This window comes from Coregonus lavaretus (assembly GCF_964263955.1).
Source record: "Coregonus lavaretus genome assembly, chromosome: 20".
In the NCBI taxonomy this organism is placed as follows: Eukaryota; Metazoa; Chordata; class Actinopteri; order Salmoniformes; family Salmonidae; genus Coregonus; species Coregonus lavaretus.
Genome location: NC_140007.1, coordinates 22,253,139 through 22,272,007, shown reverse-complemented (window position 1 = coordinate 22,272,007; position 18,869 = coordinate 22,253,139). Strand labels below are relative to the sequence as shown.

Sequence of the window (18,869 nt, the reverse complement as noted above, 5' to 3'; positions counted from 1 at the left end):
ACAGTAGCACATCCCTGATGGCCTAAGAGCTACTATCTTTGTAGAGAGCTCTATTCAATGGCTGACATATACAGTAAGTACAGTGGACCGGGTTACTTAGGGCCTGCTCATTGGATTTCATGGCTACCTACATCAGAGTAAAAACAACATCACAAAGATGCTTTGAGAGGTTGGCACATCAGAAACACATGATTCATTTAACAGAGTAGTACAGCCACAGCAGTAACATATTTTAGGTGAGGACTCATGTTTAAATTTTTTTCCCTTTTCAATTATTTAAGTGGACACATTATAAAACCCAAAACTACTATTACATTGCTTCGGAAGTACTTATTTCTACTACTTTTATCAGAAAAGCGAGAGTGTGTTTAATCCAAAATGTATCATTCTACTGGTCATTCAAAATAAATGTAAGTCGCTACACAGTGTTCTCTGTATATGCAACACTGTCACGTATAAGGACAGAGGCATTTCTACTGGTTTCTCTCAGTGTAGTTTGAATGTTTATGAATTCCTCTGTCTGCGTTTCAGGGGAATTGAATACAAGCGTAACCCCAAGACGTCACCACCATTTCCCCTTCATTCCCGTCTGCAAAATTGCATTAACAAGCTTTAATCGGCTGCATATTAGGGGTGAAACAAGCACAGGATAAGTGGTTTGTTTATCAGAAACGTTTGTGTGACATTCTAAAAAGCCCGGGGCAGGTAAGTGAGGTTTGTCATGATGAATTGGGACTCTTTTCACAGGCTGACTGGAAGACAAAGAGGAGGAGGAAGGGGAGGACCATCCTCCTCAGTGAATTTCATACAAATAAAAATAGTGAAACATTAAAAAAGTGATCCTTTTTAGATAAACCTATACTGAATATATTCACATCACCAAATAATTGATTAAAACACACTGTTTTGCAATGAAGGTCTACAGTAGCCTCAACAGCACTCCGTAGGGTAGCACCATGGTGTAGCCGGAGGACAGCTAGTTTCCGTCCTCCTCTGGGTACATTGACTTCAATACAAAACCTAGGAAGCTCATGGTTCTCACCCCCTTCCATACACTTACACAGTAATTATGACAACTTCGGGGGGCGTCCTCCAACCTATCAGAGCTCTTGCAGCATGAACTGACATGTTGTCCACCCAATCAAAGGATCAGATAATTAATCTAGTACTGAAAGCATAAGCTATAGCTACCTAGCACTGCAGTGCATAAAATGTGGTGAGTAGTTGACTCAAAGAGAGAGAAAGACAATAGTTGAACAGTTTTGAACAAATAACTGTCTTTAATAAATGTCTTTAAATTATTATTTATTTTTTAACATTGGAAGTGATGCAGACAACTACATTGATGGAAGTTACAATCTATCTGCAATATTAAATCTGATCTACCCCCTAAAAAAAATAAAAAATAAAAAAATAAAAATGTCTTGAAGGAGAAGCAAGAGAGAGAGCTAGCTATATTTTGTTGTATTGTTTCTTCACTTTCACTTAGCTAGCGAATGAAGCTAGCTAGTTTAGCCTACTCAAACACCCGGCTCAAATAGAGAGGGATGCTATGTTAGCTAGCTGTTTATGTCTATCCAACACTGGAACTCTTCCAAGTCAAGGTAAGCTTTTGGTTTGATTAATTTATTGCTACTGGGACCCGCCGGTTTAACTGCTAAACTGCTTGCTAACTGCACAGTGCCTTCGGAAAGTATTCAGACCCCTTAACTTGTTCCACATTTTTCTCATCAATCTACACACAATAAAAAGGTTTTTAGAAATTGTAGCTAATTTATACAAATTGAAAACGGAAATACTACATTTTTTATTTTACCTTTATTTAACTAGGCAAGTCAGTTAAGAACAATTTATTATTTACAATGACAGCCTACACCGGCCAAACCCGGACGACGCTGGGCCAATTGTGCGCCGCCCTATGGGACTCCCAATCACGGCCGGTTGTGATACAGCCTGGAATTGAACCAGGGGGTCTGTAGTGATGCCTCAAGCACTGAGATGCAGTGCCTTAGACCGCTGCGCCACTCTGATTTACATAAGTATTCAGACCCTTTACTCAGTACATTGTTGAAGCATCTTTGGCAGCGATTACAGCCTCAAGTTTTCTTGGGTATGACGCTACAAACTTGGCACACCTGTATTTGGTGAGTTTCTCCCACTCTTCTCTGCAGATCCTCTCAAGCTCTGTCAGTATGGATGGGGAGCGTTGCTGCACAGCTATTTTCAGGTCTCTCCAGAGATGTTAGATGTTAGATCGGGTTCAAGTCTGGGCTCTGGCTGGGCCACTCAAGGGCATTCAGAGACCTGTCCCAAAGCCACTCCTGCGTTGTCTTGGCTGTGTGCTTAGGGTCGTTGTCCTGTTGGAAGGTGAACCTTCGACCCAGTCTGAGAACCTGAGTGCTCTGGAGAAGGTGTTCATCAAGGATCTCTCTGTACTTTGCTCCGTTCATCTTTGCCTCGATCCTGACTAGTCTCCCAGTCCCTGCCGCTGAAAAACATCCCCACAGCATGATGCTGCCACCACCGTGCTTCACCGTAGGGATGGTGCCAGGTTTCCTCCAGACGTGACGCTTGACATTCAGGCCAAAGAGTTTAATCTTGGTTTCATCAGACCAGAGAATCTTGTTTCTCATGGTCTGAGAGTCTTTAGGTGCCTTTTGGCAAACTCCAAGTGGGCTGTCATGTGCCTTTTACTGAGGAGTGGCTTCCATCTGGCCACTCTACCATAAACGCCTGATTGGTGGAGTGCTGCAGAGATGGTTGTCCTTTTGGGAGGTTCTCCCATCTCCACAGAGGAACTCTAGAGCTCTGTCAGAATGACCATCGGGTTCTTGGTCACCTTCCTGACCAAGGCCCTTCTCCCCATTGCTCAGTTTGGCCGGGCAGCCAGCTCTAGGAAGAGTCTTGGTGGTTCCAAACTCCTTCCATTTAAGAATGATGGAGGCCACTGTGTTCTTGGGGACCTTCAATGCTGAAGAAGTGTTTTGGTACCCTTCCCCAGATCTGTGCCTCGACACAATCCTGTCTCGGAGCTCTACGGACAATTCCTTCAACCTCATGGCTTGGTTTTAGCTCTGACATGCACTGCCAACTGTGGGACCTTATATAGACAGGTGTGTGCCTTTCCAAATCACATCCAATCAATTGAATTTACCACAGGTGGACTCCAATCAAGTTGTAGAAACATCTCAAGGATGATCAATGGAAACAGGATGCACCTGAGCTCAATTTCGAGTCTCATAGCAAAGGGTCTGAATACTGTAAATAAGGTATTTCTGTTTTTTAGTTTTAATACATTTGCAAAGATTTCTAAAAACCAGTTTTTGCATTGTCATTATGGGGTATTGTGTGTAGATTGCTGAGGATTTTTAAAATCCATTTTAGATTAAGGCTGTAACGTAACAAAATGTGGAAAAAGTCAAGGGGTCATAATACTTTCCGAAGGCACTGTGCACTGTACTCCATGATTGTAGCTGGTTTACTAACAATTTAGTTCTAGTAGCTAGTTTGACTATGACGTTCGCTAATATGGTGACAATGATGTAGGCTGTGTGAAGCAGTTAGCGGTTATGATATGCAGGTTTGGCTTGGAAAGTTTTTTTTACCTGGTCACAGACAGCTGATGTGTTGTGCACTGAAGTCCACAAGCGAAGTGAAAACGTGAGAGGAGTAGATGCAAGAAGGAATTATACAAGCAAAATGATCATGCTGTTTGTATGTGGCTATGAAAGTGAACTGTTTGCGTGTGATCAGGGGTGTATTCATTCTGACGATTCTGTTGAAAATAATTTCTTAAATGGAAGCAATCGGAACGAAATGGGGATAAACATACCAGAATTTGTCCAATAGAAACTCTAGTTTGTAACTGTTGGACTAATGACTACACCCTAGATTAGCTAGATGCAGGCAAGAGTGTGCAAGGCGGTATTGAATGTGTCACTGTCTGTCACCTTGATTACTTACAATTTTCTCTCAACCTGTGCACCTACGTTATAAACTTTCATTCATAGGCTAGGTTGGGTAAAGGGAAAACTTGAGTATCATGTAGTAGCCTAAACCTATCAATGTTACATTGAGCTGGGTGAATGGAATATGAATGACAGTCATCTAATATGCTGTAATAGAAATAAGGCCATGCTCATTAAAAAAAGATTTGTCCTCCCTCATCTTAAACCTCACGACCACCACTGCTGGCTATGCTATAAGACATGTAATACATGTGAGGCTAATGCAATAAGCCATGTAATAGAGGAGCAGTCCCTCCTCGGTGATAGGCCTACACTACAGTAACAGTATAGTCTCTGAGGGAGCTGTATATTCCCCCCCAGAAGGGCCGTTCCCTAATGCTGATTAGCACCCCATTAAGAAAGCCCGGGCAGTTTACAGCCTGTTGACAGTGTTTCCATTAACCGTATTGTGCATATCCCAGTTATCACACAGCTAAGCACTTTTCTCTGTTGAAACATTAAAAGCCAGAGACGGTAGTGCGGTATAATCTCTCTCTCTCTCTCTCTCTCTCTCTCTCTCTCTCTCTCTCTCTCTCTCTCTCTCTCTCTCTCTCTCTCTCTCTCTCTCTCTCTCAGCAGTGACTAGCAAAAAGGGGCTGTTGCTGCTTACATATACGTACATTTCTCCTCCACCATTGCTTAGTCACTGTTCTTTCCCTTTTCTATTTCTCCTCTCTTAATCCCATTTACAGTCTCCATTCGCTGTAATCCTTGAAATGGGCTCCCTACGCGTGGTAGAAAAAACACAACCCTCCAAATCATCTGAGAGCTGCTCCAATTAAACCCTAGCTACACGGCAGGCTCCTAATTCTTCCTAATCAAACTCAAACTAGTAGCTTCTAAACTCAACGTGGGAAATTTATCGATTGAACACTGTCAGTGTGCTATTCTGGACTCCAGTATCTTCTACAATTTATAGATAGATATTTTTAAAAAATACTAATAGAAAAGCAACCATCTAAAAAACAACAACATATGATATCATAGCTGACATGGAAATATCCCTTGATGACAGAGAAGGATTCAAGCCACTTTCTGCAACAAAGACCGGTAGACTGAGGCAACAGAAAGTTCTCACATATTGGCTGTTACCAATAACAAAGCATGCAGGGAACCAATTTGATCTTGATGTTTTACATGCAAAGTGTTCTGTAGCTTATCACTCTTGTTTGGCATGAGAAGAGAAGACAGGGAGGAGGGCCTTATGCTACTCGTCTGTGGGCTGTACAGTGGCCTCTGGTTACACAGTGAGTAATGGGCCACTTTGGTTTCTGTGGCCGTGGAGGGGACTCGGTAATGGGCTGCTGGTGACAGATGCACACAGTGTCACTTCCTGTCTTGCTGAGGCCCTGATCCTATTTTGCCGTCCCCACCACTGAGTGCCAGGACCACTGCCATGCTTCCTGCCGGGCTAATGGCTCCTCGGTCACTCATCCCACAATTAATTACTGGGCCATCACTCGTTAATAAAGGGCCGTCCCACTGAGACACAGCGCCAAGGGGAACAGAGGGTTGTTTTGGAGAGCCCAGCAGAGCACTGTTTGATCTCAGGGGCCCTCTGGGACAGGCCAATATGAAAATGTGTCTTTGAGCTCTCACTAAATATTAGGAGTCCCAGTGAGACGCTCCCCCTGAGCTGGCGAGGAGCTCCCTTTAAGGTTAAAGATCTGCATGGTGTAATTAATTTTAGTGTAATGATTAATGTGGGGGGAAATGTGGGACGGAGCAGGCAGCACAGTATCTATCTGCCAGCCTGTCTGTCTGTTGGGCTCTGTGACTGGCTGGCTGGCGGGGCCAGAAGATTATCTTCAGATGGAAAATCGATTCCTACTCTGATCCTCTCAATTGAGGAGCTGAGGCTGAGAATAAAAGAGCATCCTTGGTCGTGAACAACTCTGTTATCTCTCGGTTTAACAAACCAATTAATGTAGTAAAAAAGCAACCTTTCTCATCACAAAGCCTGTTTCCAAACTCTGTATGCAAGATTTGGACTCAACCCTTACATTTGCAGCACAGCAACGTCTTAAACCCATATCAGGTTTCACTCATTCAAAACATTCCCCTCTCAGAAACCAAACAGTTTACGGCTGTTCGTCCCCACAGGGATGACTTTTCCCACCCTAATGAACCTGGTGAAGGACCAGTAATGAGCAACCATATATCCAATGTAAATAGTAGTCATCATCACATCACTGAATACACTGACTAATGACGCTACCCTATCTAAATGACAACACATGACTCAGGGCAGGAACATTTTACATTTGCTTATAGATACATACAGAATGAAACTTTTCTTCAGGGGGGAAAGGGGTTTGTTTTTTATTTCTCATTTCCTGTGAGCTATGCATCCTTGTGGAGGACAGTGAGTTTGGAAGGAGCTCAGTTCTGATCCAGTCCTATCTCTCTCTGCACACTCCTGGGCTGAAGTAGGCCACTGTGCTGTGGATTATACAGTAGGATCTGGCTGGCTGGCGTGTCCTTGGAGAGGCATGGGGGAGAAACCTGTTCAGAGCAGAGCAACACATCTCCTCCCCCCAGCCCATAGCCCTCTCTCTCTCTCTCTCTCTCTCTCTCTGTTTTTCTGTTTGTCTGTTTGGAGTGCCCCCGCTGTTTCTCTGAAGCACCTCTCCAACCCAGGGCCAACACAGCCCTGGTAGCACACTGGAGAACAGGGCTGCAGATGAGACACGCTCCACTGACACAATCACACACATACACACACAGACAGACACGCATATGCACACAGAGAGATACACACACTAGAGGGCTGCATTCCTGCGGGACCTGCGTGTCCAGACAGAGTTCATTTCGACCTGCGGTCAAACAAACAACTTTGGGATTAAAATATTTTTGTTGTCCCACAAATTATTTGGGAATGGTCGTCTTTCTGCTTTGTATACGTTAGCCTAGGCCAGGGATGGGCAACACTTTTGCCCCAGCTCCAGCTAACACACCTGACTCCAATAATCAACTAATCATGATCTTCACATTAGAATGTAATGTTAGTTTAATCAGCTGTATTTGCTAGGGATGGGGAAAAAGTGGGACACCACTATGGTCCCCGAGGACTGGAGTTGCCCATCCCTGGCCTACCTATTGTATTAAAAGGCGACAGGTAGCTTAGTGGTTAAGAGCGTTGTGCCAGTAACCGAAAGGTCGCTGGTTCTAATCCCTGAGCCGACTAGGTGAAAAATCTGTCAATGTGCCCTTGAGCAAGGCACTTAACCCTAATTGCTCCTGTAAGTCGCTCTGGATAAGAGCGTCTGCTAAATGACAAAAATGTAAAAGCACATCTTTGTTGCATTATTCACACACTCAGAATTCACTGCTTCAAGTTCAGTAGCCTACCTCTCCTAGCGCGGTGTGCGAGACCAAGTGCGCCTAGTATATGTGTAGTCTACAGGTTCAGTAGCCCTACGTGTGAGATCAGGTGCGTGTGTGGTCTCAATTAAATAGAGTAGGCTATAGTCTATGCATGGGCGGAGAAGAACGGGGCAGTTATCTATCCAAGGAAATGTACTTCACAAATATGATTAGACTATAGTTTACTATATTGTCTAGAAATAAATATTGGTCACCCATATTTGTCTCCGTCTGAAAATCGTCCCACCCCTAAAAGGTAGGCTATAAAAACGTAGCTTAAGAGAAAGTGCAAGTCTCTCCAACTCTGCTCTCTTCAATCAACGTCTAGCCTATTGGCTGATATAGCCCAGTAATACAGATAGCCTATATAATGGGCCATGTGAGAATCTCTGGTAATTTAACATATTTCTTAGGTTATTTTTGCGCATTTTGATATTGCTTATAGGCTGCAAAATTGCTGCAACCATGGCTGGCAAGTAAGCTGCGTCACATATGCCTAAAATAACATTGGATATACAGTGGGGGAAAAAAGTATTTAGTCAGCCACCAATTGTGCAAGTTCTCCCACTTAACAAGATGAGAGAGGCCTGTAATTTTCATCATAGGTACACGTCAACTATGACAGACAAATTGAGATTTTTTTCCCCTGAAAATCACATTGTAGGATTTTTAATGAATTTATTTGCAAATTATGGTGGAAAATAAGTATTTGGTCACCTACAAACAAGCAAGATTTCTGGCTCTCACAGACCTGTAACTGCTTCTTTAAGAGGCTCCTCTGTCTTCCACTCGTTACCTGTATTAATGGCACCTGTTTGAACTTGTTATCAGTATAAAAGACACCTGTCCACAACCTCAAACAGTCACACTCCAAACTCCACTATGGCCAAGACCAAAGAGCTGTCAAAGGACACCAGAAACAAAAATGTAGACCTGCACCAGGCTGGGAAGACTGAATCTGCAATAGGTAAGCAGCTTGGTTTGAAGAAATCAACTGTGGGAGCAATTATTAGGAAATGGAAGACATACAAGACCACTGATAATCTCCCTCGATCTGGGCCTCCACGCAAGATCTCACCCCGTGGGGTCAAAATGATCACAAGAACGGTGAGCAAAAATCCCAGAACCACACGGGGGGACCTAGTGAATGACCTGCAGAGAGCTGGGACCAAAGTAACAAAGCCTACCATCAGTAACACACTACGCCGCCAGGGACTCAAATCCTGCAGTGCCAGACGTGTCCCCCTGCTTAAGCCAGTACATGTCCAGGCCCGTCTGAAGTTTGCTAGAGTGCATTTGGATGATCCAGAAGAGGATTGGGAGAATGTCATATGGTCAGATGAAACCAAAATAGAACTTTTTGGTAAAAACTCAACTCGTCGTGTTTGGAGGACAAAGAATGCTGAGTTGCATCCAAAGAACACCATACCTACTGTGAAGCATGGGGGTGGAAACATCATGCTTTGGGGCTGTTTTTCTGCAAAGGGACCAGGACAACTGATCCGTGTAAAGGAAAGAATGAATGGGGCCATGTATCGTGAGATTTTGAGTGAAAACCTCCTTCCATCAGCAAGGGCATTGAAGATGAAACGTGGCTGGGTCTTTCAGCATGACAATGATCCCAAACACACCGCCCGGGCAACGAAGGAGTGGCTTCGTAAGAAGCATTTCAAGGTCCTGGAGTGGCCTAGCCAGTCTCCAGATCTCAACCCCATAGAAAATCTTTGGAGGGAGTTGAAAGTCTGTGTTGCCCAGCGACAGTCCCAAAACATCACTGCTCTAGAGGAGATCTGCATGGAGGAATGGGCCAAAATACCAGCAACAGTGTGTGAAAACCTTGTGAAGACTTACAGAAAACGTTTGACCTGTGTCATTGCCAAAAAAGGGTATATAACAAAGTATTGAGAAACTTTTGTTATTGACCAAATACTTATTTTCCACCATAATTTGCAAATAAATTCATTAAAAATCCTACAATGTGATTTTCTGGATTTGTCTGTCATAGTTGACGTGTACCTATGATGAAAATTACAGGCCTCTCTCATCTTTTTAAGTGGGAGAACTTGCACAATTGGTGGCTGACTAAATACTTTTTTCCCCCACTGTATACCGTGGGTAAATAATGTGGAACTGCGGTTGGGTTCGGAACCAGTTCTTGCATTAGCGAGTGGGAGTCAGACAGAAAGCCAGCGGGTGTGGGCAGGTGTGGTATGAAAAGCCGCGGGTGGGAGTGGGATGAATAAATCAGTCCCACGCAGACCTCTAACACATACACATATGCACACAGAGACAGAGATAGACACAGACACACGCACACAGATCCACACACTCACAATCTGAAGCTTAAAACTTGGACAACTGACATTGACCACTGGACAGAAATACTATCAGTTGAATAATAGACCACTGTGCTAAGTACAAAAAACGCACTCTGGCAGCTGGCCCACGTCAAAATGGATTTTTCCCCTCGGCTTTACTTTACAGCAAATTATAGTGAACTTTCTTAAATCACAACATACCAGTCCAAGCCTACTTCTAAAATCCTCCTATGATATGTGTGCTCGTTTGTGAATCACCCTCTCTTTCTCTGTGGGTGTGAAGGAAGAGGAGACAATACTGAACTGCTTCTCCACCATATTCCCCCTCCAGTATCAACAGTGTATGAGTCACTCCTTTTCGCTGAGTAATTCCTTTTTTTTCTAGGGAGATAAGGAGATTGTCAATCGTGGTGCTGGGGGCAAGGAGGCTGGGGGAGGCAGTGACGGGCGGGCTGGCACATCCCTGCCGCCCCGCTGCTGGCTGCCTCTGTCTGATAAGCCTAGATAAGGCATCACTTTGATGTTCAGTTAAGTGTAAAATTTAAATGTGCCAAAAGTCGAAGGGTGCGTGTTTCCACCCCCCTGTTACAAAGGGACGCTGCTCCTCTTTTCTCTTCATTTCCCTTCTCTCCCCTACCCCCAGTCACTCCTGATCCTTATTCTGAACTGAGATGGCTCTTCTTGTAAAGTAAGGTGGTTGTTAATTAAGGGATGTATTCTTATATGATGCTTGTATTAGTTTCATCTTCTGTCTCCAATTCATTACGATTCGTCCATTATGATTCTCCTGCTAAGAATACAGAATAATGAGGGTAATTTGCTTTATTCTGTTAGTTTCAAAGTTCATTGTTAATCTATCATCATTTTGTGTTATCAATCATCTTTGAACAGAACATGGAAGTTTACAAGCTGGTAGAATCTTCTGCGAGAAGACAACAACAGCAGATTTGGCCCTGTCTGCATCCCAGTCATATGAAGGTTGTTAAGGTTCTGTATGGCATCTCTTGCTGAAAAACAACCCCCGCAGTAAAACTACAGTGTTAAGTCTGAGCCTCAAAACCCTCCTTATATACTGCTGCCCTGGGATTCTCAGCTGGTCTGTGGCCCAGTCAAGTGTGTAATCAATGTGTTCTGAGACACAGAGAAAGAGAGAGAGGGGGTAAGGCTTGATGCAAAGCCATTATGAGATCCAGCCTTTTGTGAGCGCAATTACTCTGGTGTCACTCTCTGTCACAGTAAACCATCATTTGTTTGATGGTTTGACACTCTCAGGGGAATGAACAGAGGCATATAAACAATGTAGGTTTTTATATATAACATCAAATAAATATACATTGTACCAAATATTATGAGGTACAATGGAGATTAAATTGTTTTATTGTTATACCACACCATAGCACATTAGCTTATTGTTAACCAAGAAGCTAGTGACCTTTTTGGTCAGTTCGCTAGTCAGCTCATGCTCTTCTTTCCTGCAAATTTTTTTGGGGAAACTACAACCCATCTTAAAGTGCCTGCATATAAACGAAGGAAATTCCATTTGCTTTTGAAAAGATGGGCGAACAAAACTTCTATGGTTCAATATGACAAAGAATGCCAAGTTGACGACTGAATGGGACTTTAAGACCACTCCAAGAAGCTAGTTCCCAAACAGTGCCGACAATGTGTCCCGGCAGTAGTGAATGCTCCGATTGTGTGGATCACACACACAACATTGGGACCAGTGTGTTAGATTATTGGGTCAGCCAGACTTAGGTTCACAGGACCATGACCAGGTTGGATTCTCCACGGGATGTAAAGGACTGCAGCGCTGAGGTCATATGAATAATAAAAGCAGACAGGCAGCTCCACGGACAGCCTTCCTGTCACCCCGGGGGCCTCATCCTGTGTTCAGTCTGCTGTGAGATGGCCATTCATTAGTGTCTGTGTGGGCAGTATAGTCTCTTACCTCCACGCTGCTGACGCGTCCCTCCTGGAAGGAGCACTCGGCCAGGTTGTTGGTGCAGATGTGGCGGTATTTACACCAGTTGCAGGGGAAGGGGCTGCTCACACAGGAGGTGCACCTGGGGAGAGAAGGGGGAGAGGGCGAGCTCTCAGATTAAACAGCCTGACTTTGACTAAAGAGATCTACTGTCTGTGTGGATGAGAAGGGATGCCTACAAATCTCCTGGTCAATATGTCTTCACCCTCTCTAGTAAACCTGCAGGGCCCGTGGGCTAAGCTAGCATCATCTTCTAGCTGCCTTTCAATTAGAAATTAGAAATTAATTACAGCCTAAAAAGCTGTTTCAGCCGCAATCAAAATTATCATTCCAATTAAATAATGTATCTAAGGACTATGAAATCCCTGTGGACCACTGACAGTCTAACCATCAACGATAGGCAGCACAGGTAAACGTCAGACTCTCAACGCATTGTAGGAGGACAGAATAAAAACCCAAGTGGTTTTCCTTCCATCCTCGTTCCACTCTCACTCTGAGCCGGTCCGCGTTCCCCTCCACCCCTCCTCCACCCCTCCTCCACACTGAAGCCTATTGCATTCTGAGCACAAAAAGGTCTGCATGAGGACAGGAACATACACTTTGTCCCATACTAATCATAGCCTTCCTCTGGAGGCACGGTTCAAATCCCCTTTGGAGGGTACTCAGCAGTCTGCTCACACTGACTCCTAAGCTACACTGCACTGTATAATCTCCAGGCTGACTGCTGCCTCCCTGTTGGTGTGGGGGACATCGGAAAACATTTTGCAGGCAAGCCACATTTCATACATACACCTGGAAATAATACCAAAACATTTTCAATATGGCGGGCTGGCTACACGTCGACCATGTTAATAGCATTTGAGTCAGTGTATTCATAGAGATTTACAATGCCTGCTCCAGACATATAGTATACCTCAGCAGCCCTAACTCCTGTAAAGGGAATGAAAATGCCTGCTTTAATATGAGAGCAATGAATGCCACTGGCTGTAGGCTGGTGCAGTGCTGCCTTCCACTGCAGAGGGAGAGGATCTGCTGTAAATACTGTGTGCAGATCAGCATGTCTTGACTGAAATATGCAATATGCTGCGTCAGGGGTATAAAATCCATCAATTCACTTTGGTCTAATTTCAGTGAAGCCTGAGAAACACAGCACAGCCAAAACTTGACACACTGATGAAGGGAGTTTCCTTCCTAACATCATTGCTTGGAAGTGGAGTCAGTAGCCATTTGGACTGGTGTATCCGGAAACTGGTCAAATCAAATCAAATTGTATTAATCACATGCTTCTTAAACAACAGGTGTAGACTAACAGTGAAATGCTTAAGGGCCCTTCCCAACAATGCAGAGAGAAAGAAAATAGAGAAATAATAGAAAAGTAATAACACTTAATAATACAAGTAATAATAAATACACAATGAGTAACGATAACTTGGCTATATATAAGGGATACCAGTACCGAGTCGATGTGCAGGGGTACGAGATAATTGAGGTAGATATGTACATATAACTAGGAATATAGTGCCTAGGCAACAGGATAGATAATAAACAGTAGCAGCAGTCTATGTGATCAGTCAAAAAAGTTAGTGCAAAAAGGGTCAATGCAGATAGTCCGGGTAGCTATTTGGTTAACAATTTAACTAACTATTTAGCAGACTTATGGCTTGGGGGTAGAAGCTGTTCAGGGTCCTGTTGGTTCCAGACTTGGTGCATAGGTACCGCTTGCCGTGCGGGCCTTCCTCTGACACCGCCTGGTATAGAGGTCTTGGATGGCAGGGAGCTCGGCCCCAGTGATATACTGGGCTGTATGCACTACCCTCTGTAGCGCCTTGCGGTCAGATGTCAAGCAGTTGCCATGCCAAGCGGTGATGTAGCCAGTGAAGATGCTCTCAATGGTGCAGCTGTAGAACTTTTGGAGGATCTGAGGGCCTGTCTTGCCCTCTTCACGACTGTGTTGGTGTGTGTGGACCATGATAGATCCTTAGTGATGTGGACACCGAGGAACTTGAAGCTCTCGAACCGCTCCACTACAGCCCCGTTGCTGTGAATGGGGGCATGCTCGGCTGTCGTGTCGTCAGCAAACTTAATGATGGTGTTGGCGTTGTGTGCGGCCACGCAGTCATGGGTGAACAGGGAGTACAGGAGGGGACTAAGCACGCACCCCTGAGGGGCCCCCGTGTTGAGGGTCAGCGTGGCGGATGTGTTGTTGCTACCCTCACCACCTGAGGGCGGCCCGCCAGGAAGTCCAGGATCCAGTTGCAGAGAGGGGTGTTCAGTCCCAGGGTCCTTAGCTTAGTGATGAGCTTGGGGGGCACTATGGTGTTGAACGCTGAGCTGTAGTCAATGAACAGCTTTCTCACATAGGTGTTCCTCTTGTCCACATAGGTGTTAACATTGGCTAGTTGTGGCGTGTTTCTGAGTGCCAAAATGTGTAGGTCTGACTGGGTTTATACCAAATATACTGTACATGGGCGTGCATGATATAGCCCCATCCTATATCTCTGATCTTTTATCTCCCTACGAGCCAGGACGTAGCCTGAGATTCTCTGGCAGAGCACTGTTGACCATTCCAAAGTCTAGGTTGAAAACTAAAGGAGAGCAGGCAATTGCCATTAGGGCCCCTAGACTTTGGAATGGTCTGCCAGAGGAGATCAGGCATGCAGATTCAGCGCCTCTTTTAAATCCCTGCTGAAGACACACTTTTATAAAAATGCTTGATTTCACTGTATGATTTTAATTAGCTATCTTGTTTCTTTCTCCTTCATCCTGACTATGTTTCTTACATTTACATTTACATTTACGTCATTTAGCAGACGCTCTTATCCAGAGCGACTTACAGTTAGCGCATACATTATTTTATCGAACCCACAACCCTGGCGTTGCAAACGCCATGCTCTACCAACTGAGCTACATCCCCTGCCGGCCATTCCCTCCCCTACCCTGGACGACGCTGGGCCAATTGTGCGCCGCCCCATGGGTCTCCCGGTCGCGGCCGGCTACGACAGAGCCTGGATTCGAACCAGGATCTCTAGTGGCACAGCTAGCGTTTCTTGGTTTGAACTTGTAATTTATTTTACTTGTATTGAAAAGTGCTATACAGATAAAGTTGTATTATTATTATTTGAATGCCTGGGGAGAATATGATTGACAGGTAAATAATGGAGATAGGAAGGGGAGAACTGAGAGGTGTTGCTGGGGAGACAAGAGAGAGAGCCTTAAAAGGTATCCCAGAGATGTAATAATGTCTTACCTTCCAGTCTTACAATAAACAGCTTTTGTACTTAAATGCCTAAAATGCCAGGGGGAGATTTGGTGAAAGTATATAATCAGTCAGAGCTTCAGAGCTAGCTACATTCCCATTCATAGGTGGTCATTATCCCAGAGGATGCAAGAAGGGAAGGAGCTCTTACGGCAGGGTGGCAAAGAAATTGTGGGAGAAGAAAATGGGAGCCAACGTGGCAGTGCTGGGGTGAGTGAGCGCTGTCCACCAGCAACACCAGAGGGGGAAACAATTCAAGGGCTAAATGTTCCCACAGGGTTTTTGTGAAAACAGGAAATCTGGCTTGGCTTCAGGCAGACTGCTCTGGCAAGGTAGGCCTCTGCCGAGGTTGCCATGGCAACTGGCGAGCCCTGCATGGATTATGTTACCCTGCTTCCTTACACTAGAGAATTGATCGTTGTGTATGCATTCTGCCAGCCGACAAGGCAATTTTATTCTCTGACATAAAAACGCATTCATTTAATAATAATAATAATAATAATAATAATAATAAGTAGAGCGCTTTTCTTTTACAGACATAAATCACAAAGCTCTTTACATTGAGAGCAACCATTAAAATAAACATTAAAAGGGCTCTACAAATAAAAGGGCTAAAAAACATTAAGCGAGAAATTAAAAGATAGCTAGCGGTCTAGTACTATAGAAGACACACAAAAAAAGTAAAGGAGGCAACAAGGACAAAACAATAGAACTCGAAACTAACGTATAAGACCAACAACAGACCCCCCAACAGATATCACATTAAGCGAAGGTCAGTTTGAATCTCAAACTTAAAGGCAGTGGTGGTCTGGGGCATGCGGAGGGTGGGGGGGGGCTCGTTCCAGAGTCGGGGGCTGAGACAACAGAATGCTCGGTCACACATTGTTTTTAGGTGTGTCTTTGCACGGAGTCTTTGATCATTTGACCGGAGTGAACGTGAAGACTGTTTAGGGCTGATAAGTTCACTGAGGTTTTGGGGACCAGAGTCATTTTTGAAGACTAACAGGAGGATTTTGAAGTTGATTCTGAACTGGATGGGTAGCCAGTGCAGAGAGGCTAGAATTTTTTTCAGATCAGGTTTGGAGAGAAAAGGACAGAGCCAGGTGATGTTTCTCAGGTGAAATCATTATTTTTTTGCAGACGTATTTTATGGGGTCGGAGAAAGTGAGGGGTCCAGTAACACTCCAAGGTTGGAGACAGAGGAGGACAGTTGGATGGATGGGTGGTCCTCTGTAGCTCAATTGGTAGAGCATGGCGCTTGTAACGCCAGGGTAGTGGGTTCGATCCCCGGGACCACCCATACGTAAAAATGTATGCACACATGACTGTAAGTCGCTTTGGATAAAAGCGTCTGCTAAATGGCATTTTATTATTATTATTTTTACATTTTAGCAGACGCTCTTATCCAGAGCGACTTACAGTTAGTGAATACATTTTTTTTTTTTTATACTGGCCCCCCGTGGGAATCGAACCCACAACCCTGGCGTTGCAAACGCCATGCTCTATCAACTGAGCTACATCCCTGTCGGCCATTCCCTCCCCTACCCTGGACGACGCTGGGCCAATTGTGCGCCGCCCATGAGTCTCCCGGTCGCGGCCGGCTGCGACAGAGCCTGGATTCAAACCAGGATCTCTAGTGGCACAGTTAGCACTGCAATGCAGTGCCTTAGACCACTGCGCCACTCAGGAGTATATTATTATGGAGTATATTATTATGGAGTGGCCACCAAGGTGATGGGATTGGTTTTGGTGTGATGGTGTGATGGGGAGTGCCGATGAGGATTGCTTGTGTTTTAGTATTGTGAGTTGTAGGAGGTTGTTTGACATCCAGGCTTTGATGTCATCCAGACTGTTGGTGAGGGTGTTTATGAAAGAGAGGGAGTCTGGGATTGTTTTTATGTAGATCTGTGTGTCGTCAGCGTAGCAGTGGAATTGGATGGTGCGTTTCCTGATTAGGAGACTAAGGGGGAGCATGTAGATGATTAATAGAATGGGGCATAAGACGGAGCCTTGAGTGACACCACAGGTAATCGTGGTGGGTTCTGACTTGGCATTTCCTTAGCCGCAAACAAATTATTTTAAACATGTTTGGATGTGATGAAGACTGAGTTTGCCAGACCACCGCTTTTTCTATGTTAACGTGATAATCTTAAACAGTGAGGCATCATGTAAATTAAAAAACAATGGCAATATACACAATATTCTGTACACTCCTCCATGTCGAAAAAAATAACACTGACACCCACACCATCGACCCAGTGCTAACCGAGAGTCTGGTGCAGCTGAAGTGCAAATGCGCACATATGCCAGTCAAACGATGCTGCTCAACAAACGAAGCAGAAGAAAGACGAGACCTCGGGGCATGGAGCTCAGCACTTCACAAAAGCTGCAGCCAGCGAGAGGCTCTGAGCGAGGGGCTCCGACTGATCCTAAGAGAGATGCACAGTCCCATTGTTCTGCCTCAGCACAGCTGTGGTCTGGGCGCCTGCCTGCCTGGCCCTGCCCTGTGTGAGGCTGCTGCTGCTGCTGTTCCAGACCAGGACCATCTCAAATCATATTAGCCAGCAGCATCTGGCCAGCCTGTCCAGGACGTTATGTGGTCATGTGTCCTGTGGTCGTATGATGGATAACAGGGACAGGGAAAATGGAAAAGGACGTAGCAGTGGCACATCACTCTTTGTGTACGACATGATTGCCAGTTCTCATTGGTTCTGTCATTGTATTTATGTGTCCTTCCTTGTATTTTTGCTTTCCAACATGAGTTTCTGAAAGTCCTTGACGTCAGTGACGTTCAGGTCGGAAAGTCAGGGCTCTAGAAAGATGCCAAAGTTTTCGACTTGGAATTCCGAGTTGGATGACCGTTCAAAGCAATTTTTCCCAGTCGAATCTTGTTTTTTTCCTAGTTCCCAGGTGTCTTGAACACACTGAAGTCAGAGATGTACGAGTTCCCAGTTCCCAGTTGTTTTGACCACGGCATTAGTCTCAGCGGAGGGAGGGCGAGAGCTGCTCTCTCCTTAATTTCCTCCGGTGAGACTGACCAGAGAGAGGGGACACCGTCGTCCACCTGATGGTGAAACTCGAGGCGCACCGCATCCGCATCTGCCTCAAGCACAAATTCATGTTGTTCCTATGTCCAGAGAAAGTTAAATATTCCTTGATATTAAAATAAAAAAAAGGGAAATACCTAGTCAGTTGTACAACTGAAATGTGTCTTCCGCATTTAACCCAACCCCTCTGAATCAGACAGGTTTGGGGGCTGCCTTAATCAACATCCACAGCACCCAGGGAACAGTGGGTTAACTGCCTTGCTCAGGGGCAGAAGGACAGTTTTTTACCTTGTCAGCTCAGGGATTCGATCCAGCAACCTTTCGGTTACCAGCCCAATGATCCTACCCGCCAGGCTACCTGCCGCCATGACGAGCTGCTAATAATAATAAGAATGCAGGGCTACTCATTCATTGCAGCTGCAGCGCAAATGGCAGCAGGGAGAAGGTGTTTTATGTTTTGGAATAGTGTTGAATAAAAAGTGTTGACAGTGTTGAATAAAAAATGTAACATGAACTCACTGATAAAAATAGCAGCTCTTAGCTGTATTCTTTGACAGTCTCTCTGGTCATGGTTTTAAAAGTTATGAAATCTCACGTAGGCTAGTATCAAACTTCTAGGCACAGTGATTTGAGCTATCCAATTGGCCAGTGCAGTAGGCACACTCGATTTAGCCACATATCTCCTGGTCCGCTGGGTAGGCGGAGTTTGGCTTTTCAGACAAATGAAATGGCTAAAAATGGGAACACTTTGCCTACCCGGTACACAGGGCTTCTGAATCAAGTGTACCTACCACCAACAGCCTTTATCATTGGTTTTCTACAGAAATGTTTGGTGATCGACTAGGAATGCGATCGACCAATTGGTGACCACTGACCTACAGTATTTTTTACACC

At 44.8% G+C, this 18,869-nt stretch overlaps 1 protein-coding gene across 1 annotated transcript in view; it reads right to left on the bottom strand.

Moving 5' to 3' along the window:
- LOC311147995 (plexin A3) overlaps nucleotides 1–18,869 on the bottom strand; it is a gene marked incomplete at both ends in the record, with an annotated part of 121,757 nt that overhangs the window by 36,358 nt on the left and 66,530 nt on the right. Inside the window, one exon of the mRNA XM_084184868.1 lies at nucleotides 11,640–11,754. Coding sequence (XP_084040994.1) covers nucleotides 11,640–11,754 — 115 coding nt within the window. The remainder of the gene's footprint in view (nucleotides 1–11,639; nucleotides 11,755–18,869) is intronic.